The sequence below is a fragment of the Leptosomus discolor genome, chromosome 1, assembly GCF_034619465.1.
Source record: "Leptosomus discolor isolate bLepDis1 chromosome 1, bLepDis1.hap2, whole genome shotgun sequence".
NCBI lineage: Eukaryota > Metazoa > Chordata > Aves > Leptosomiformes > Leptosomidae > Leptosomus > Leptosomus discolor.
The window spans coordinates 84,763,149-84,785,429 of NC_141391.1; the positions used below are offsets into that span (position 1 = coordinate 84,763,149).

At 41.0% G+C, this 22,281-nt stretch overlaps 1 protein-coding gene across 1 annotated transcript; it reads right to left on the minus strand.

Annotated features, from left to right (window-relative positions):
* Positions 1 to 328: 328 nt before the first annotated feature.
* On the minus strand, positions 329 to 21,691 carry CLTRN (collectrin, amino acid transport regulator). The gene is made up of 6 exons (XM_086463604.1): positions 21,625 to 21,691; positions 21,186 to 21,244; positions 15,330 to 15,415; positions 7,578 to 7,694; positions 4,574 to 4,768; positions 329 to 485 (listed from the first exon to the last, which is right to left on the minus strand). Exons 1-6 carry the CDS (start codon positions 21,689 to 21,691, stop codon positions 329 to 331), a joined length of 681 nt encoding a protein of 226 aa, XP_086319730.1.
* Positions 21,692 to 22,281: the final 590 nt, after the last annotated feature.

Here is a 22,281-nt window from a genome sequence, read left to right on the forward strand (position 1 = left end):
TATATCAGGGAAAAACAAGCAATGGACATATTTAAATAATCATTAAAAATTAAATGCCTGACACAAGGCAGGTTTCAACCCTGTTCCGCCGCACATCTTCTGGAAATCTTTAATGGATATCATTTGAGGTCTTCTCATTTGCTTTGCTCATGAACAAAAGCTTTGTAATGGAGGTTCGAGTGTATGTGTTATCAGCAAAAGGTTCTCTCGAGGGAAATTAAGTGAAAGGACATTTTTCTTGTCTTCACGTTTGACATTCAGGAGCAGTGACGAGATAAGGCAGGCACAGGAGTCTTTCAAAAAAACGCCAGATAGCAATGGCAGCATTTCATAAGGATGTGAACCGTTCATCATCTGCTGCAAAGACCCCGTTAATGTGGCCGGCTTTTAAATCCAGCGCTTCGCAAGGAATCCCATTTTCTAATGTTCCTGTCACTTCGCCTTTCTCTTCCAAATTTTCTCTCTCCGTTGACTCTTTATTCTTCCTAAAAACAAGAAAGAGAAAATCATCTGACTCTGTTGACCTGCAGCGCTCCACCACAATTCCACAGACTGAGAACTGCATGTTTAGTCAGAAGTTTATCGTAGGTTATGTTCTGAAAGGCATTATCTGGTGCACCTCTTTGCTGTGGTAAACATACTACGGAAGGTGGGAGGCCCACAGATTGGAAGCCCTGGTTTAGTGGTTTGAGGTCAGGATCGGGAACAAGCAAACCTAGAGTAAACATGTTGTAAGTATGTTATAAATATTACTTCACCTCCTTATTCTGTAAAATGACCAGAGATCGCAGAAGGAAAAGCTGGTGCAAAAAAAAAAAAGGAAAAAATCTCTAAATCTGTTTTTGCTTTATGTCAGGAAGGACTATGTTAAACATCTAGTCTGACCCTGCTACATATGTTGTAGATTTCAGCCCATGATGGGGACAAATTAAAACACACTTTTTAGAAAGAGATCAGCTTTAAACTATAGCCTCCAAATATGGAGACTCGAGTACCTTCATACTCCTTGATGATCTTCTCCAGAAGTTAGGTACTTGTAACGTTGCAGATCTGCAGTTTTAGTTCAAACTTCACCAACAGCCACCTTCCTACCCAGTATTTTATACTTTTGTCTTCTAGATCAAACAATTGTATGGCTTTCACTATTCCAGGCTCCAGTTCTCACCAAAAGCATACTAAAACAGTTGCTGAATAAAATTATCCAAAAATAAGCCATGAGAAGATGTAATACAGAAATATCAGTCAACACGTCACGATGTTCCTTTAATTCCAGATTTATTCTGACCTTGAGATCTACTAGTTCATAGTTGAAAAATCTGCTGTACTTTACAGCCTGCAGCATCAGCGGTTTCAGAGGATAAGAAACCCAAAGGTCAGCTCCACTGCTTCTTCCTATCCCACAACATGTACTGTAACAATCTGACTCAGGACAATCATAACAACCTGACTCAGTGTAACTGCTAATAACAGCGATATTAACAATAATAAAATTTTATTGGCCTTTGGGAGATTCTTGGCATTACTGACGTGCTAAAAATAAATGTGGGGGGTAGTAGTGGAAACCTGTGACTTCTGGCTGTTGCATCTGCTCTTACAGTGATAAAAGGAGTGTTCTTTAATACAAAAACTGTGGGGGCAGAACATAAAAGACGATACTAAGAAGCAGATTCAAAAGAAATGGGAGGAGTAGGAGATGTGTGGAACTCGTTGCCATAGGAATTCAGAGAAGCAAAAAATTTCTGAGTCCAAGGGGAGACTCAACAAGTTAAGGGAAGAGAAAACATCATGGGTTACCCAATACATGAAGACCAAATCCAGCTCAGCAAGGCCCCCAGCTGCAAATTAGATGCTGGGAGAGTAATGGAGGGAAGCTTTGTGTGTGAAGGTCTGTGCGAGCTTACTCTGTTTTCGCTCTTCCCAGGGCAAATGGCCTCTGCTGCAAATGGGCTTTTGGGGCTGGGGGTAGGTGTGGACTTCAGTTTGGTTCAGCATAGCCCGTAGAGGATGGTCCTGCCCTGGGTATGTGCCAAATCTATTATTGGAGAGGGAGGTGGCCTATTGCTGCAATGACAGGAGAACAACATAAAGCTGGGAGACAGTGTGTCTGATCCAGCTCACTGCAGAGTCAAGGGCTACAATCACAAGGGCTACAAGGTCTCCAAGCTGCGGGCAGCTGGAGGCTTGGGATTTTACATGTTGGCAGGGATGCACAGTGAAGACCTAACTAAGAAAATCTTTCAGTTCAAGAAATTACGTGTGAGTCTAACTCACTACTGAAACTGCATTATGGGCCAATCACATGCTTCCCTGCCACCCTGAATATGAACAGCCTGAAGCACGTGCTTTTGGGCTTATCTGATCCGAGGTATTTAACTGGTACTTTAAAGGTCTATAAAGACAAAATGCCAGATTTATGAGAAGTCAACACTGCCCTTGGGGACAGATTTGCAACACAGCTTACCAGGCAACAGAGCTGTCATTATGTCAGCTCTGGACAGGTTTCCAAGAAAACTCACTACTGGACATGCTCAAGTCTTTGACAACCTGGTCACATACTTCGGTGCCCAAAAAAGAGATGAGCACTTTTGAAATTCTCTTCTCTGATGTCTGGCTCTTCTTCCGAGAAGCCAAATAGCCCAGACCATCCCTTTTACCTCTCCAGTCTTTGCTACAGTAAATGGAAGAAATATATGCTTGGGTTACCCTCTCTCTCACTCCCCTGCACCTGCCTGCAGATGCCATTGATGTGAAAGAAGGGTTAGAGTTCAATCACAGATTAATCTGCTCTGAGGAAAGGTTATACATAAAGGCAGAGTAGGGAAACAGTGGCAAGTAAAAAGGAGCATAACAACTGCAAGGACAACAAGAGCATGAGACAGAGAGGATGCCAAGTGACCATAGGCAGGCAGCAGCAAGCCATATTACTGGTAGTATGACAATAAGAGCATGTAGTTTACACCACATTGAGGGGAACTGCTCAAGCTCAGCTGAGTTATTTTGAAAAGAGGGGGGAAAATGCTGTCTTTCAGCATGATATGAAGCACAAATGACTATTTTAGCTAGAAAAATAATAGTTATTTAGCATAATTTATTTATATTACACTTATTTGAAATGTTCAAAGACCCCCTTTAAGTTAGGCACTATATAGACACACAGAGCCAAGATACTCCACAGAGGGCAGGTATGGGCTTCAGGTAGCAATATTATTCTCCAGTTGCCTAGGTTCAGGGGATGCAATAACTCAGCCCATATCACATGGAAGGTTGTGATAGAGCTTAAACTACCCACAGATCCCAAGTACCTGCCCATACTCTTTCCCCGACAGCATCTCTCATCTAATGTTTGTTGAATTTTGTTTTTTGAAAACAGAACGAGCTTTAGCAAATTCATGCAATCTTTCTGAGTGCAAAATACAACTGGAGGAATTCTGACTACACTACTAAGGGTTCTCTATGAGAAGCACTTATCCTTCACAATAAATGTAGTTTTTCTGCGATCTTTTAATGTTATTCCTCAAGGTGATAAGGAGCCAGAAAGGAAAAGTCTCTGCAACACACCACTTTTCATATATGAATCCTTGTTCTGATATATCTGGGGATGCAGTCCACCATACAGTCAATAATTTTAATGTTACCCAGTTGTCAGTAGAAATTTACCTTTTTTCAGTTCCTCTGCTGTTCTTGTTATGACTGTTGCTGAAGTCATAATTTTGTGTTTATGTGTAACCTAACCTCCATGGCAGCCTAATGCATAGCAGAAGCTGAACTTCAATGGCAGAATCTCATCTCAGCTGAGAAATTTCTATTCCTTATGCCTAAATCTGAGCCAACAGAGATGGAAAGACTGAAACTCCACCTACTCTCTGTCTTGCTCCAACAAGCACACACCAGGGAAGCATGAATAGCCTTCTCTTTTTCACCAGTGCCACCACAGGGCAAAAACTGAGAGGAAAAGAGAGTATCTCTCTCCTGCCCTACTGCCAAACAGCAAACACCTAGGCTTATAGGGAGATCTGGTCATGAACCTATGAAGGGCTGGATACTTTGGACTCATCAGGTGGTGAGACCATGCACCGTTCCATTGAGCAGGCCCTCTTCAGCCATACATTAATCATTACTGTGCCCTCTACTGAGGCTTCTCAGGCTGCAGCTGCATTTTTTTATCCCTGTTGACACTACTGGCCTCAAAGGGGCACAGTTGCTGCCAGCCTTCTCCCTCTTGGGATATTTGGATAGTCTGTGAGAGGAGGCTTGCCTGTGGCACACTAAACCTTAAGAAGAATGACAGCAAATGTCTTTGCAAAGCTATCACCTCTAGTTAGGTGGCCTTCAGGATCATATTCTTATACTCTGTATTTCCTCATTACACCCCAGCATTACTAAGGCATCTATACTTAGTTAAAAATTTCCACCCCTTTCCTTGGAAAAGGACACATGGGTTATCTTTACCTTGGGGGGAGGGGGGGAGGGCACAGCTATAATTTCTCTGAGGCTGATCTGAAAAGCAAAACCAGACCAGCTGACTTAATTTGACAGTATTCAGTTAAAACAGAAGAAAAGCTAAGCTGCTTACTTCTTGCGCTGCTGAATCCCCGCAACAACAAGGAAAACAATTCCAGCCACAATGAGACAAAGAACAACACCAAATACGATAAGCCAGACAGGCGTGGAGGGTTCAACAGGAGGTGATAAGGTTGAGGTTATCTTCAGGAACTGCAGTGTTTTGTCACTCAGTAGGAAGGCACTGTTGATTCTGTTCCGGTTCATCCTTCATAAAAACATAAAGAACATCACAACTCTTTATAAAGGTATTTTCTAAGTTAAAAAGACAGAAGGGAAAAAAAAAAGGAATTTTCATGTATGCGCTGCAAGTCTGGCTGAATTTGATCCAGCACAATGTTGGTAGGATTCCACAGACCTTCACTTTAACATAGACCTTGTGAGTAATCCATAGACACCCACACACTTACAGGGTTTTGAACGCCAGGCTTCCATAAGTATTTATCTGAAAAATCAAGAAATACAGATGAGAACTGAAGTACAGTACCATTATTTATTTCTGGCTTGGACCATGTGCTGAAGACATAGCAGGTTGTAACCTGTAAGAGTGGCTCTGTTGTCTTGCTCGTACAGCATTCAAGATTAGCATGGCAGTGGCAGATCTACCCTGCAATGCTCAGAGGATTTACTTATCAGTGCCCCTTAGTTCCTCAAACTGAACCGTCCTGCATGTTATGGGCTGGTACATCTGCTCTTGCTGCTGTAGATTTTCTTATGTCCACGAAGCACAGGATACGATTTGATCCAGAAGAATCCACCCCTATTGCCAACATGCCCATCTTCCCTGCAGGATGCAGCTAAAGGGGTTTGTACTTCGCACATTTGTTTCCATTATGAGAAACTCTTAAGTCCCAAAAGTACGTTTTTCCATGAGTAGTACAACTACTACCCTTTAATGGATATCTTCACCCACATTCACTGCTTCTAAGCATTTGCAGGTATTTCTGGATCTGAATCTAAGCAGCCTTGACAGGCATTCACAGTACCTTTCACTAGCTTTTTCAAAATGTTAAAAATTTCGAGAAAATGTATTACATATATTGGTCTTGAGAGATTCTTTTTGATTGGAGTTGTATGATTTACAGCAGCTCTTTCTTGTATACAATTCAATTTATTTACCATAGAGCAAGTATTTCCTAAGAATAGATATATGGGAAACAGAGGTAACATTTTGCAAATTTCTTTTCTTGGAAATCATAATGCTTGACTTGGAAATCATAATGCTTCCCATAAACAGGAAATTCTTAGCCCTAATGGAAAGCTAGCATTCCTGGAGAGGACTGAAAGCCACGGCACATTATAAGACTCATTATATGGTAAGCTGTCTTTGATTTAGAAAAGATTTTCATCCTTATTGATATGAAAGGATCATTGTGAACAGCTGAAATGAGCATTGTTCACCCTTATCTAACGGCTGGAGCTACAGAACTACGTGCTGAAACACATGCAGGCAACTACAGGTGCATTTTGTGTTTGTACATACATAAATACAACTTGTGTGTATTTATGCAAAATCTCGGGTCTCATACAGAGCTCTGACAAGGTTTACCTTCCTCTTTATTCTTACTTTGTAGAGAATCTCCATACTACAAAGTTCTGGTCCATGGGTATGTTCTTATGTGCTACTGTAGTATGAAGAATTTAGAATAATGGTTTAGTATGGAAGCCTGCAAACAGAAGCAATTGAATAAAAAGTATTGTAGTTTTACAGACTGGTTTATTTCTTGTTTCTAAGTTAGGTAGGAATTAAAACTTTCATAAATAGCGTATTCTTTATCTGGTGACAGACAACAGTTAAAAAAACAAACATACTATAATAGCATCCAATTTCCGTGGCAAACAGGGCACATAAAAGACTTAAATAAATCAGCTTATGCTACTGAACGTATCAAAGAATAACAGAAATGCAAAAACCTTGCATTCCAGCACTCTTAAGGAGAGCTTCAGTGAATAAATAATCTGCTTCCTCCACTAATGCTATGAAGCTATTGTTTGGTGTCTCTGTAGGAAATAGTTTAATCTGCTCATAAGCTTAAAAGTTAATCTTTCCAAAAGAAGGCATACTCATTCATCAGGAATTAGGCATTACACCTCCACAGAGATAACATGAATTTTCAAGACAAAGTACAGAATGCCTAAAAACAAAGAAGTCTGTTTCTCACTCTGTGCTTGAGAAATGTATGTGAGTTATGCTGCCCGTGGGAGTCACCCCTATAAACCCTTAATGCAGGTTTGGTGGACCACTGAAGTCAGATTACCCATTTTTTCTTTTTCTTTCTTCAGCTCCACAGTCTTGCTTTTCTTGGCTACAGAATGCAATATTTAGTAGAAAGCAAACTGGATTGTACTGCATGGAACTTTGTACAAGCAATGCTCAGCTGTGATGTTGACCAGCGTTCTAGAAAGAGCTGGTATGAAAAGAATGTGAGTATAAGATTGTTTAAGCCAAGCCGGGCCACGGCCAGCTCTGCTCATGAAGAGTTCACATGAGCTCTTCTCACGTGAAAGCTGACTTCCAATTTAAGTCAGATGAACTGTATTTGAGAAGCACTGAAAGGGAGCCTGCGGTCATCAGTCCAGGTGTAGGTGTGCATGTGGCAAGCAATGAAAGTCAAATGACACAAATCCCACCCAGAAAGTGTGCAATTCCATCATCTGAGGGAGGAGGCTCTCTCGCTGGGAAAAGTAGCAGCTGGATGAGAGCAGTGTATGTGCCACGCACTGGACAGCAAATTACAGGCAGGGCTCTGGAAAGAGACTAGATTTCTTCTGAGGCTGCAGCATTAAGAGAGGCTCCTTTCAAAGTTATAAGCCCAAGGCTCACATGCTTTGCATTCTGTGGGACTGTTAAAAATCCTCTAATCTCACATGCATGAAAGAGTACTGACCCCTTGGTGTTTTAACTACTTGGATTAGTTCATCCTTAAAGAGGCAGAGTGCTCATTCACACAAGGCCCAGAGAGAGAAAGCATCCTCAGTCAGCAAGGAAGAAAAGGTTGCAGAAGCAGACGCTGTACCTGATGGCTGCCTCCACCTCACTTCCAGGAACAGTCGTCACATTTTTGGAAGAATCTGTGACCACAAACCAAAATGACACCCGATCCGTTACATTGCAGACCAGCACGTTAGAAATTCTGCAGATAGTTAAAACAAAAACATCATTAAAGAAGCATGGAAGGAATTATTGAAATATTTTAAACGTTCTTAAAACATTGCTTTCATTCAAACGGGGAAAAATTCTTACTTTTAAAGAAGTTAACAGTTAATGCTCAAGGAAGAAATATTTCTCACAGCATCTCCCATTTCCCAGTATGATTAAAAAAAATATTAAGCTTATTGAGACCAAACTTGCGTCTTCAAACAGATTTCTGAATCTATTACAAACTTGCATGGTCTGGGACACCCATTTAGCGTAATCAAATGGAAAAAGACATATTTGCATCCCAATAATCAGGGCTGTGACAAAGGCCATATAATGGGGCAAACGCATTGCTGAACTAAGACTTTTTGTTTTGCCACCACAGAATAACACCACAGGAATCAGGCATGGGGGATTTTCCACGTGATTTTCAGGCGATTGCAGTCGTTCTACTTCAAGTGACTGTATCCTTCTACACGATACATTTGTTGCAGTGAAAAGCCATGAAATTGATGTTATTCTTTTTGACATCTTTGTTCACAGTGTCAGGCACAGAGTGGAGGCAACAGGCTAAATTTAGACATTCTGCTGGCATTCTACTGGCACTTGCCTATGCCCTTCAGCTTATGCTATGACAAATATTTATCTTATCTGTTTTAAAAGAAGATTGCTCAGCATTACATGAAGTTAATGGTGGAAGGGCACGAGCACGCAGCTTATGGCATACTATTTAAAGTGTGCAAAATGTCTTTTAAATGCCTTTTTTCAGATTCTTACAAATTTTCTACCACTAATACTAGTAAATGGTGGAACTTTCATTAGAAAAACCTCATGGAATGACATCATGAGTATTTAAACTAAAGAAGTAAAGGCTAATCTGTTACTATCATGATAGTGACTGAGGATAGATGGTCCCCCTATGTTCTTCTATCTGTTCCTAACTTATTCACACAACTAAGAAACAAACCAGCCAAACTTGTGTAATACACAGGAATTGTGGCATTTATTCTAGCATGGCAAGGAACATAGTATGTATTGTAAAAGCACAGCCAAAGCCTTTAGGAATTCAATGACAGATAGCTAGAGAGATAAAAATGGGAAAAAAAAAAAAAATTTCATTCTATATCATTGTCCTGGTTTGGGCTAAATCAGAACTAATTCTGTTTTAGTGCTTTAACTTTTCAGTTAAGTCCCCTCTAACTAACGGCACTTTCTGAAACAGCAGCATGTTTTTCCAGACAGTGACTGCTCCTAGCAGTTCTAAGGCCTGATGTTTATAGTTCGTACCAAGCAATGGTGTGCAGAGAGGCCTTTGCTTGTACTTGTTCTCATGGCGACCAAGGTCACTGCTGAATCTTGTACTCCGTGTTGGGGTGCCAGGAGTGAAAATGGTCGCACCTACAGGGAGGAGCGAACTGGACAGGTGACCCAAACCTGACCAACAGAGTATTCCATCCCATAGAAGTCATATTCAGCATAAAGCTGAGAGATCACGAGGGTCTCGTTCTCTTTGTCTCTTCCTCTCTTCTTCAATGGCCGACATCTGAGGAGGACTGATCCGTGCATCCCTGAATCCAGTGCCTGAGTCTAGCTCCTGTATCCCATCCCTGTCTGCTGTCGAGTCCAGCCTGGGACTGCCCCAGCGCCAGCCCTGCGGTGTGGTGGTGACGTATTGTCATCAGGGTGGGGGGAGTTGGGTTCGGTATTGGTTTTTTATCTATTTGTACATATTGTATATATTTCTTTTTTTTTCCTTATTCTTATTATTTATCTTTTCTTTTATTGTTATTGTTCCATTAAAGCTGTTTTAGTTTTCTTTTCCAAACCGTAAAGTCTCTCTCCCTTGTTCTCTCTCCTTTTCCCTCTTGGGAGGGGAGAGGGATTAATAGAAAGTGTCATTTGTTAGTGGCCAGCCCAGCCTCAAACCATGACTATCATTAATAAACAACTCCAAGACTCTAGCTCAGGATTCGGATTTACTGGCCATGTCCAAGCAGCGAGCAGATATTCTGAAAGTCCAGGATCATGACCTAGGATCATTTTTATTTCCAGAGAGCAGCCTGGACTTGGTTCACCTTTGCACAAGGTCTACCTGGCCACAAGCACAACACATCTGCCGTGTCTTGACAGACCGCGCTTGGGGTGATCATTCTTTGGACACTACCTCCTGTTCCGCAGAAGGAAACCCGGCAGTGAGCCAGCGAAGGATGCAGCCCCTCTTTTAATTAGTGACATTCACAATGCCCATTACTAAGTACAGGAACTGGTTGTAACGTTTGGCCTGTCCATCATCAAAACGCAAGCTTTAACGTGTCCTCTGCAGCCTGTGCTCTTTCTCAGGGTGACAAATCCCCCCCCCCAGCAAGCCACCCCCACCCCCCCCCCCCCATCTCGCCACCGCGCCCTGCTCCGTAGTGCCACCTTCTGGCTAATTACAAACATAATTAAATGACCACTGCAGCGGCCTGAGGAGCAGGAAGCAAGAGGTAGGAAGGGATCTAAGGGAGCCAAAATTGCCGATGAATGTGTAGTCTCCATCCAGAAAAGAACGAGTTCGCTTTTAAGGCAGGACAGGCACCGGGGCTTGATCACAATAATCCAATACGGATATTTTGTTGAAATATTTTACTTACTGAAGCTGAAAGCTGGTTTGGGGTGGTGTTTTGGGTGCCTGGGGTAGTGCAACCCTTCGTTCTACAGGGAAGGTATATATTCTATAGAGATACGCAATAAAATGGAAAGTAATGATTTTGCAGAGCTGAAATACCCACTTTTATTTCCCTGGAACAATGACAATTTTGCAAATACAGAGAATTTTTATGCATAAAAGAGGAAAACCATGCTCTGGAATTTGAAAAGATGTTCACATCAGTTTGCTGGCAACAGTAAGAAGACGAAAGCAGATTTATTCCTCCCAAAACAAAAAGCAAAGCACAAAATTTACAAGGGGCGGGGGGGGGGGTGTGTCTACTTTTGGCTGGTGGCTGACAACTCTTGCTGACTTCACACGATACCCAAAATTCTACCTGCAAAGGAAGTTTTCCATTACAAGAATTTACAACAGTAGGACCTAAAGCTTCACGTTACTGCAGACCTTAAAGCTGGAATTTCTGTGGCGCAACCAAAAACTGGTCCAAGTAGAAAATCTGTGCTCGTGTTGCCCTACAGTTGTTCTTGACATAGGGTGAGTAAGGAAAGTTTGATCCCCAGAGAAAGATAAATTTGGTAAATAAAGACTGGGAAAAAACCCTGACTTTCTCATTCTCCTTCTGAGACTCAAAGAGACTTTTCAATCTGGGGTCTTCCCTACAGTGCCAAGGTTTTCAGCACGAGATAGGGCAGCCGGTCATCCTTAGGGGCAGCATCTTTCTCAAACAGCACTGAATCAATCAGGCAGCAAGGCTTACACTAGGATATTTAAAATTTACCTCCTTTTTGCTCCCTGTTGTGTCTAAAATCCTTGCTTGATTATAAGCATATAAAGCTTCACTGCCACCACTTTTTCATCGGCGGTATCTGAATGCTGTAAATCCTTCTAGGCTCCAAAGAGAATAATAGCACTCATGAGGAGTTCAAAGGGGATTGAGCAAACACCAAAACAGACTGGGTTCAACAAGTACCAATGTGGCAATTTCTTTGGTATGCCTTTTTTTGTTTTTCCTCTGTGCTATTTGCATGCAGGTTTGATTCACAGCATGCAGAAGCATTACAAAACGATGCCTTTACACTGTTTAGAGTTGAGAAGCCTGACTTTTCCATGCACTACGCACATCAAGTGTATTTGTAAATGTATATGTGGACATCTTTTTATTTCCTTAGCAGATGATCGGCTTCTGTCATGGGGATTATGAAAGACTGTTATCATCAAAATCACAAGATCCTGGTTCTGCCTCATGGCACCACAGCAAAAGTAAAAAATTGCATTTCCTTTAATATACACAAGTGAACACCAGTGAGCAGGAAACCCTGATGGTTTCTTGGCCTGAAACACCATCATTGTTCCTTATAGAGATTTAAAGGATTGCTTAGAGGTAAGGAAGAGCTGCCAGAGACTCGAAGGGAGCTGCGTGCCTACAGGGGCCATTAGCTCCTGGGAGAACCACAGTTCCCAAGTCCGAAGTGCCTATCTCCAGCTCTCTTGAAAGCATCAGGCCTCTTCCACCCCAGTGCTGTACAGCTGGCTCCTGCAAAGGAACGTTATGGTTCTTCCTTTTTGTGAACAGTAACCATGGGATCATAACAGCTTTAAATCTAGAAGCTTATTTTGTTTTTCTAAATGGTCACTATCTTTTTAGCATAAAACAGGGAGATGGAAAATGTTGATGAATTTTTTTCTGGCCACTTCATGAGGAAAACTGCAGCTTTTTTAATCTACAAATGGGAGGGAAGACGTACCAAATGCAGATTCTGTTACTTGAATGAAAGTAAATGTGATGATATTCTTTCTGCTCTAAAGATTAACTAGTCCCAGGCCCAAAAGAGATGCATATTATTTCAAATTAGTCACAGATTAGAAAAAACAGGGTTACTAACACACACTGCAGATAATCTTTTTTTTTAACACTGCGAGATCAAAGGTTGGCTTATGTAGCTCATGAATGTATGTACTGAGAATGAATTGAAAGGCCATATATAGAGCAGGAAATAGAGGAGCTTTATTTCTCCACTGAAAAAGAAGTATTTATTTTATCTGTATTAATAATTACCAAGTAATGTGGTGGATTGTGTCTTTCTTCTGTTTCACACAAACTTGAAAATTTGACAAGCCTTTCAAACATTAAACACAGCTCCATGATTTATTAAATTTTAGTTTAGGAATTAACTTTAGAGAACTCGAGATGTAATGTGCAATCCTCTCCATTCTTCTTTGGGTCACTCAGTGGTTACACAAGGGCAACAACAGCATCAACTGCTGTTTCCAGCAGCACATTCAAATGTTTGTCTTTACAGGCTGGCTTTTATCCAGCTTCAGAAGCCTAACAAAAGGTGACTTTGAATCTCAAAAATGATGGGACAGCCTGCGACAATGGTTATGCTGATCACCAGACAAATTATTTTAGGGCCTGATCCAGTTTGCTGAAGTTTATGGCATTTAGTCTCATGTGGGAGTTAGTTGTGGCTATGAGTTACTGCAGGGCTGTGGGTGTGATAGAAATTAATAGGATGTTAAAGGGGAGGTTTGTCACATCCTGGTTATGGCCCTGTCCAGAATTTATACCCTGGCAGAAGCAGTATTTGGTTATGTAAAGTACTGGTGAATTTTTCTTAAGTCTTCATCTTGACAAAAAATCTTTAATTAACCAGTTGCAAAATTTGGGTAAATCTGACGCTATCAGAATGCAGTCACAATCAATTTATTTGTTCTTTTATGACAGAATGATGGATCATTGATCTTTTACAGCTCCCAAAGAAAATCTGTGGGCATTTATCTGTAAAAGCTCTTGTAGTGTAATGTAATTTATTTGCCAGAAGCTCCTGCTTCTGCCTCCCTCTTCACCACACTGCAAGCCCCTGTCACTATCCTTTCCAGCTATGCGACAGTGCTGTTCCTGTGTGCACAGCATGCTGCCGTACCCCCTGGGATGCCGAGTGCTCCCACACCTCCCTGCCCACTGCAGGGGGGATGGAGACGGACTGCACACCTTCCTCTAGATGCCGTTCCTTCCAGCTGCCAGCCATAAGGGTGGGGAAAGGGGTGCATTATTTCCAGGACTTCTAACAGGATGGAGTCTTTCACAGCTTTTCTACTGCCATGGAACCTGACAGGCAGGTTATTTGGGGTGTATTAGGAGGTTCGTCTAGCTCTCCATCACTGAACGGGGACTCTGAGGTCCCTTGGGTTTTGGGAAAGTCCTCAGCCCATTGCCTAGTCAGTCGTACCAGACCTCAGAACTGCACAGCTATCCTTTGGTTGACATGCTGTCTACACATGACTGCGAAGGTATCTAGAAGTCCTAGAAGACTTATCAGTTATGCCTCCAAGGTACACCCCGACAAGTTATACCTCATGAGGAAGCCCTATACCATCTCAAAAAGAGGTAAAGATGCCCACATCTAGCTGTTTCCAAATCTTATACTGACTTCTCTGACAAACATAGTAGCAGGAAATTATCAAAGTGTGCAACCCCACCTCCAAACTGGAGTAACACTGACATTATCATATTTGTCCATAGGAAAAATCATCAGGAAACTGAATTAAATGAGCATAAATTCTATGATTTTCCAGAGTGGACAGAGATAACTACCATTAAAACTTCAAATCCTTTCATATTGTCTTGATTTTTTCCCATTCCTGCACCAAGCTTTCTAATATTAGTTGAGTCTGCAGAGAGCCATGGTCCTTGAAGAGGAAAAAGATCACTGGCTTCTGACACAGGTTTTTTGCTGTGTGAAAACACCATGACTACAGAGGAAGAGAAGAATTTCAAAAAAGGACCTGTGACTAAAGTAAGTATACAAAAGCTAATCTTTATGGATCAGATACTGGATGAAAAGTCTGCTAATTTGAAAACCTGAGAAAAAGTCCTGTATAACCACCTTTAGTCAGCATGTATCTTGAATTTATTTTAAGTGTCATTTTAATTAGATGCAGTAGCATACTTGGCTGCTTTTGTTGAGCTTGGTGCAGTGGATCTCTTGCTTAAAGTAGACAACTTCTGAGGAATAACAATGTAACTGCAAGAAAACACTCCTGCTACACTGACCAGGAAATCACCCATTTAAGAGAAAGTGTGGCAGCCACAATAATCATCTAAAATTAAAGTTAACTAATATCTTTGCAAATGTTGGATATGCTTCATCTGACAGTCTGAAGCAGGGTTTTTTTAAGTAAATTGAGAACCTTATCCTCATTAGCCTACTGGAACCACAAATCTTTCCTTTAAGACTGAAAAACAATGGAAAAATAATGTGCCTATAGAAATACACTTATAAGGTTTCTCATTTCAGACAGATAAGAACATACTGAAAATACAGCTTGCTAAACAGTCTGTCTAATCTGGTATCTCATTTCATAAGTAGCAAGGATCAGAAGCCTGAGAAGAATATTCAATATCTCAGGGTAGATTTAATCCCCAAACCAATTAAAGGCTGATTTATGTCTGAACTGCCTGATCTGAAATTTGTTGATGCTAGGTGACTCAACCGCTGCGACATTAGGGATAGGTACCCGCAGCAGAACACACACTAGCATAGCTATCTACCTTCCAGTTCTCTGAGTCAGCTCATTTTCAGCACACTGCTGAAGCTGTGCTCTAAGAAAACGTGCACCAAAGCTGCTCATTCAAGGACCTGTACTGCATTTTTTGACCTTGCCAATGTGTCCCTTCACCTCCTCCCAGTACGGCCTCCAGAAGGTATCGTGTGTTACTGCCAGATTCTGCTAGAGTGAATTGTCACAATCCTACTGAGATCCACAGCTGTGTCACTTCACATCAGCAGGGACACTGGTCCAAAGATTGAACATTGCTTAAGACAAAGAGAGTGTGATGTTTAACATATAACTGGTTGTCAAAGAAACATACTGGAACGGTCTGTTTATGGAAGCTGTATATAATGATTTCCACAGTTCAGCAGAGAATTGGCCACAGCATTGTTAATATGTATGAGGCAAATCAGAGTAGATGCTTACTGAGTTGTGCTCTTGCTGGAATATCTTCTCATTGCAAAAGCCACCATTGCTTTGAAGAGATACTCTTCATTAGCATCCCAGGCATACTGTAAAGGAAGATGGAAAACAATCAGTTTCAGCACCAGTGCTGCCAGTACAGAGAGGGAAAAGAGCCACTGAACTTGAAATGCTATATTGATCAAGGAAATGAATAAATTCTCTGGTTGTGCTACGACAATAAATTCCTGCCCATTATTTAGAGTGCACAAAGGACTTTTTCTAACAGCTGTTACAAAGCACAATATAAAGTGCAAAGAATGTTTCCAAAAACTGAATGATTTGAGCGTTTCCAAAAGCTGACCAAACTGGAGATGTAAAGTTTCTTGTATCAAAGACCAGGCATACTACTAGAATTCTCCTCACACAGCTGTATATGTGGCCTTGCCTCTTTTGCTGGATAAACCCTGTTAAAGTAGAAGGTTTGAATCCACTCTCAAACACCATTTGGCTCTGCCTAAAAATAATTTAAAAAAAAAGCTAATGTTGAAGGCAGTGTCTGGGAGTTGGATGTCAGGACACCAGGAAATAAAATGAGATTATGATTTTTATTGCTGCACGCCATCCTTGCAACAAGAAGACAGACTCAACTATAGTACAAATTACTACATCACAGGCGAGACAAAAGAAAATAGCATCCCTACTACTTCAATAAGAAGTAAAATACAGGCTCCAAAAACTGTTTTCTGTTGTCTTGATGAAAAATCATGCTTCCATAATTTCAGGTTTCTGAGATAGCTTCACTAGCTTCCCCTGGGCTTTCATTCACATATGCAATTCTAACGACCTGTAAGAACTCCACCTATTACATTTTTATAACAAGAGCCATGACTAAGGCAGACTGATTAAATTTCCCCTTTCAGCAGATTACAAAGATTAATAGTTTCTTGGAATGATATTAATGGAGGTTAGAGGCAGCTTTCTTCAGTCAATCAGAACACAAATCTAATCTTTAACTTTCAGTATTAAAAAAATCTGCATTGTAATCATCCAAACCAGAAAACCAACAGTGTGGATACTTAACCCTGTTGACAACTTGGACCTACTTTTTCACCGGCCTTTACAAAACACATTGAAAAACCAGCAATGTACACCAAAAGGCAGTAAACAGCGTTGAAAATGCTAAATCTTAACTCTGGACTTTAAATTCTGATTTTGGATGCATGGAGCTGCAACCTCTCCGCAGAAAGAAGGAATCCAACTTCCAGGCATCAGCCCTCATTTTGCTCTGACATCTGTGGACTGGGAACCTAAGCAGGGAAGGAGGCAGCCATTTAAAGGGCAGTCATACTGATCATATTTATCATCCCTAGACAAACGATGAGTTGTGAAATGGGCTCTCTGAGATGTGGTAGGACAAGGACAACTAAGCTGAGCAACAGATAACTTGAGTAGCATTAAAATCCAGACGTAGTGCTGACAGCCTGGGTTCTGACTCACCACTCTTGCCTTGCGAATGAAGGGAGGTGTAAGCATACTGTGATACTGCATGCCAGTCTGAGAACTTAAACTGGGGGGGAAAAAAAAAAAGAGAGAGTCTTTGAAAAGAAATTATAAAAGCCTGTGTTTTGATCCCACTGCACTGATGAAAACATGACAGTAATGAAAGCAACTAGTACTAAAAGAAAAAGAGGTAATGTATTAATGTAGGAATTAATGTAGATGGGAGCCATAAAACTATTTATCGTAATTTTAAAGACATCTGTATTTAAATCATGGAGCACAATTCGCAGCACTGAAAGGGAAGATCTTCCTTTTTCCGTGTGTGGTACATTGACTGAATCCATACACGCCATCTGTACTCTCTGAGAACAGGTCCAAAAGGATGGAAAAAACCAATTTGTAATCCAGTGGATTAAAGCAGCTGTGGAGATAATTTAATCAGTTGTCCTGAAAATGGGTAATGATGAAGGACACTCCATTTCATGCCTACATGGACACAAATGCAATGCAGCACTACCAAGTATATGTACTTGATATGCTTATGCTTAGTGCAGTACATGTATATATGCACAATTCGTCACTATCAAGTATTCAGTTTTCATAAATAACGCAATAGCCTAGAGCTTCTTTAAGTCAGAGTAACAAAAAGGGTATCTCAAAACAGGGAAAACAATTTGTAGTGAGGAACTCCATCCCCAGCTGGAAAGAGTAAGCACTCTAAAAAAGACAGAATAACCAGAAAGCTGCAAGAAATGAGGGAGGAAACCAGCAGAGGAAGCTGAGCAGAAATCGGGCGCCTGCTTGAGTGAGGAGAAGATGCTGCAGACAACCTTCTGGGCAGAAGTGCAAGAAGTTCCAAGAAAACCATGATCAGATGGGAGGTAGAGGAGATGGAGATGGCTGTGGGCTCCATACGAACAAGAACCTCTGTACATGACTGCGCGCAGGAATATGCAGGGGGAAGGCAACATAATGAGGAGTGTGGCAAGAATACCTTCAAGCTAACAAACTGTACGAACTCAGGACAAGTGGGCACGAATTGCCAGAAGCCATTTTCTAATCATCAGCTTTCTCCCAGTCAGAGGGACAGGTGCAAAGAAACTTGAATCGTTCTACTATGGGGCTTTATCAGTTTCATCTTTATCTTCCAGTTGCAAAGGCCTGGGCTGCAGCTGATGGCTGAGGATGTTGCTGCTGTTCTTATGTTCCTATGAAATGCAGCTATTCATCCACATTTCATGCTGCTATAGAGGAAATGAATTAAATACCATTTGCAACCACACACTATAAACATAAGATAACTCTATTATCAATGAAACCTTACATGATGGTAACAGAACTATTAAAGTTTAGCATCTTTTGCTCTACAGAGGAACAAACAAAACCACCTTGGCTCAGATGCACTTGCCATCCTTTACACGTTAAGGAAGAGCAGAATTAGACACAGCCGACTGTGAAAGCCAGTCTTAAGTGCCTGTTAGTGAAAGAGGAGGTTGATGAGATAATGGCTAAAAGATTATGAGCATAGATTGTTGATGGGGTGAAATGCTATAGCAGCACTCTAAGGAAGACAAAATTTAAGCTAGTAGAATGAGATTATAATATTACAAGATTTCCCTGAGCAACCTGATCTGATTTCAGTGTTGACCTGGATTTGAGCAGCAGGGGACTAGGGACCTTTCAAGGTCCCCTCCCTCCTGAATGGTTCTGTGTTTTAACTAGACAGTCACTCAGATTGCAGTGTGGCTACAGACACACGAACACACTTCTGGGTCCCATTTGGTGGCAGGACATAAGGTGCATGTCAGCCTTTCTACTCTTCATCCTCTACCCTGGAAACAGCCTGAACACACGAGCCAGAAGGGAAGTGCACCTGCTACTTCACCTGGCTGCGGCCCCTGAGGTGCCAGCTCTTTGACTCTTATGGTTAAACGGACTGGTGACACAGAGCCACATAGGCTTCTCAGTGCAAATGCACTTCTGCTCACTCCCTAGTTGTCCCTTTTGAATTAAGTCTACACCACTCTGCTAACTCCACGAGTAGGAAGCAACTAGTGACTAGCAGCTATTCCAGAAGCCACTCAAAAGTTAACGCCACCCTCAGACAGACTCATAAATCACCTTCCTTCCATTTAGGCTTACAAACACCACGCTTCCTCCCACCAGTTAGCAAACAATATCTCTGTCAAGTACACACACTATTTGCAAATAAAATGATAACAGTTCAATACTTACTGAAGGTTAGCTGCTCTTTCCAGCTCCATCATGATAAGAACTATACAAATACACTAAATAGCACTCCCTGCCTCAAAGTACAGCCTACCCTGTGAACAAATTAAAAAATGGTGTCCTGCCTTTATGAGCCTCACACAAAGTGCATGGCATACTAAAAAATGGTGTCCTGTCTTTATTAGCCTCACACGAAGTGGATGGCATGCACTAAACCACGTGGAAAACTACACTAACCCAATGCCCTTGAATGTATAATGGAATTACCCTGCCAGTCCTAGAGCAAAATGCCCACCATACCAGGGTTTTCCGTTATCATCTAGCTTGAAGTGACTTGGAAATGAATGAAATGGAATACAGTGGCAGAGCATCATACCAAGATATTCTACGCTGGCTGTGTCCTACTGTGATACAATGACAGCATTATGCTTTTCTTTGCTAAAGTAAATAAATAAAATAAAAAAGTAAACTGTCCCAAATTCTTCAACCAAAATGAATTTCAGTTTGATAGTAGTTTCAGTTTTCAATTTCAGTCATTTGCAGAGAAGATTGCAATGGCTATGAAAAGGAACTACTATTACCTATGCACTTAATAAACTGTCTGTTATTTGTGAGTAATTTTGTACGGCATCATACCACTTTCAGCATGTTGTTCTAAAATGCTGTTCTAGTTTGGCCCATTCTTAGGGCTTTCACACACTTTTTTTATATGAAATAAACAACTCTCTACAAAAAAACAATAGACTTCTCACTTATTGTTTTTCTCTTGTAATATAAAGCGCCTTTAAGATGAATGATCTGTATCATACCCTTTTCGGATGAAAAATTTAAAAAATCACAAATGATCAAACAAACCCCCCTTATTTTACTATAGTTGGGGAAGCAAAAAGCACTAAGAAAGAGCATTACTGGGAACTGCAATTTTCGTTCTTAGCTACTATTTTGAACGAAGATTAAATCAAAATATTAGCAGTTATCATCAAGCCGAGCTTCAATAATGATTTTGACGTATTTTAAGCCACTGGATTACACTATCTTAAATAATTTTTTAAACAAGCCAGGCTCACACTACTGTTTAATTAAAGTCTCTAACCCAAGAGAATTGACTTCAATACAAATTTCCACAGACAAATACTATAGTATATATCTTGAATATTTCTTCCCAATTTGTCTGGTTCATGAAGTTATCAGTAGAATTAGGTCCTTCCTAACATTAGTTATTACCTGATATTATTACCTGATATTTCAGGGTAATTTTAGAACAGCTTCTACAGTCATAAGGAGATTCTCATATCTCCAGTCTCTCACAACATGTAACCTCCTGCTTTTTGTCTCCCAGGGCTCCTAACATAATCAGACACCAGACTTCCAGTGGAGATGACTGCCTAAGACATTTCATATCTAATTTTATGCTGAGCCCTATAACACACTGCAGATTTGCTCTAAGCATTCGAAATGGCAAATGAAGAACTGGGCTCTGCCTATTTTATAGCACTTTAGATCAAGAAGGACCGTTCGGTCACCTAATGTCCCAATCTCTTATGTATCACAGACCCTTATTGCTCACACCAGTACTTCTACATTAAGCCCAAGGACTTGAACTAAGCCAAAGCATTTCAGTCCTCATGAGACTAGCTTGTGCACCACAGGCAGAGAAGAAAGGCCACTATCCATAGCCCTACATTAGTAGGGAATTGATGAGATATGCTTGAATGACCTCCACAGATCATGCTTGTCTGAGACCCTGACAGAAAGTCCCATTTCATAAAGACCTAACAATCTTTTCTCGCTACTCTCCTCAGACATGCTTGATTTTACAGTTAGCGCTATCAAGCAGAAGTGCCTTCCCCAAAATACAGACTTCAATTAGAGTAACATCTCTACTGATTTTCCAGGAAAAAAAATAAACCTTGTCAGAAAATGATCTTTATGAAAATGCAAGCTTTATACTTCTCTTAAAAGATGCTTTTAAGGAGTGGGCTAGTCAAATGTCAAGAAATAGATGTCTGGATCATGACTTGAGCAAGCTGTTATAATCAAGATTTCACAACAAATTGCTTGTGTTGCCTTCAGAAATTTTACAGCATATATTACTTCTATTTTGGCAGATACTCACTCAGGAAGAATATGTGAAGATACTTTACTTACTGCATTATCTCCCAAAGCTGTTTTGATACTAAGCCGCACTTTGAAAGCATTCTGTGCATCTGACACAAAGAGAAAAAAGCAAACACATATTGATAGTCAGCCAAAATAGGATTTTAAATCATTTACTTCTCTAATTATTTCACAAACAGCAGCCTCTAAATGTGTCTTAACAGATCACCTGGTTAGCAGAACAGAAGTTACTAGCATGAAAAAAGCCGCAGCACTACAGTGTCTCAGTGAGGTTCTCCATGACCTCTTTAAGCGAGATCAACTTCCCTATTTAATTTGCAAACTCAAAAGAAGTGAATGCTCAGCGTTTTAAATCTTCAAATTGGAGACAACTAGTTAAAATAAAAATCTGAGAAGCTGGCAGCTTTGTAGGCATAAACTCATAGGTACATTTACCTGGGGAAGGATGGGAATCAGCTCCAAAACTTACCTGGCTTGCAGAGCTCAGCATAAGCAATGGCAGCTACAAAGAGAGAAAGCAGCAAAACCCGTAACATCCTGTCAGCGTGGAAAGGTTGAGGGAAAAAGAAGTGAGTCTCCCCTGTAAAGCACTCTTAAACTTTCTGTGACCCAGGATTAAAGCATCAGCAGCACAAGTGAGCAACCAAGTAAAAGGTTTAATAATTAACCCCCATTATTTTAGCTAAATCAGGCACTAGAAACAACTGTCTTCTGTAAGTTATTTACTACCTTTCTCTGTAGTTAAAAAAAAAAAAAAGTCATAACAAGTTTTTAATTTTCCTTCTTCCTTTCTGGAATAATAATAAACTTCACACAGTGCTCCAGGCCAACCTGTTGTCCTCCCAGATTCAATGTCAGACAAGCACACGAGATGTCTGGGGGACGTTGCACCAGAGCAGCTGGCGACTGCGGTGGCGGGACACCGTGCTGTCACCCACAGCAGGTGAGTTTGAAGCTCGGCTGCCACCAGATCCCAAAGGAAGCTGCCACCCAGCTTCCTTGGGAAACTGGCTGGAGCCACAGAGGGCCCTTGAGGATAAAGGAAGACTGGGTACCCTTTTCATCCCTCCAAAAGAAATGTGTGACGAACACAGAAGCCCTGGCCCCCAAAAGCAGGGCTCTGGAT

What these genes read in the sequence shown, in the direction of transcription:
- CLTRN (XM_086463604.1), bottom strand. Translation starts at nt 21,691, where the DNA reads ATGTTACGGGTTTTGCTGCTTTCTCTCTTTGTAGCTGCCATTGCTTAT. An exon ending in CAGCTTTGGGAGATAATGCA is followed by an intron (nt 15,416 to 21,185) that starts GTAAGTAAAGTA and finishes CTTCCTTTACAG; the next exon opens with TATGCCTGGGATGCTAATGA. An exon ending in GGGATTCAGCAGCGCAAGAA is followed by an intron (nt 486 to 4,573) that starts GTAAGCAGCTTA and finishes TCTTGTTTTTAG; the next exon opens with GAAGAATAAAGAGTCAACGG.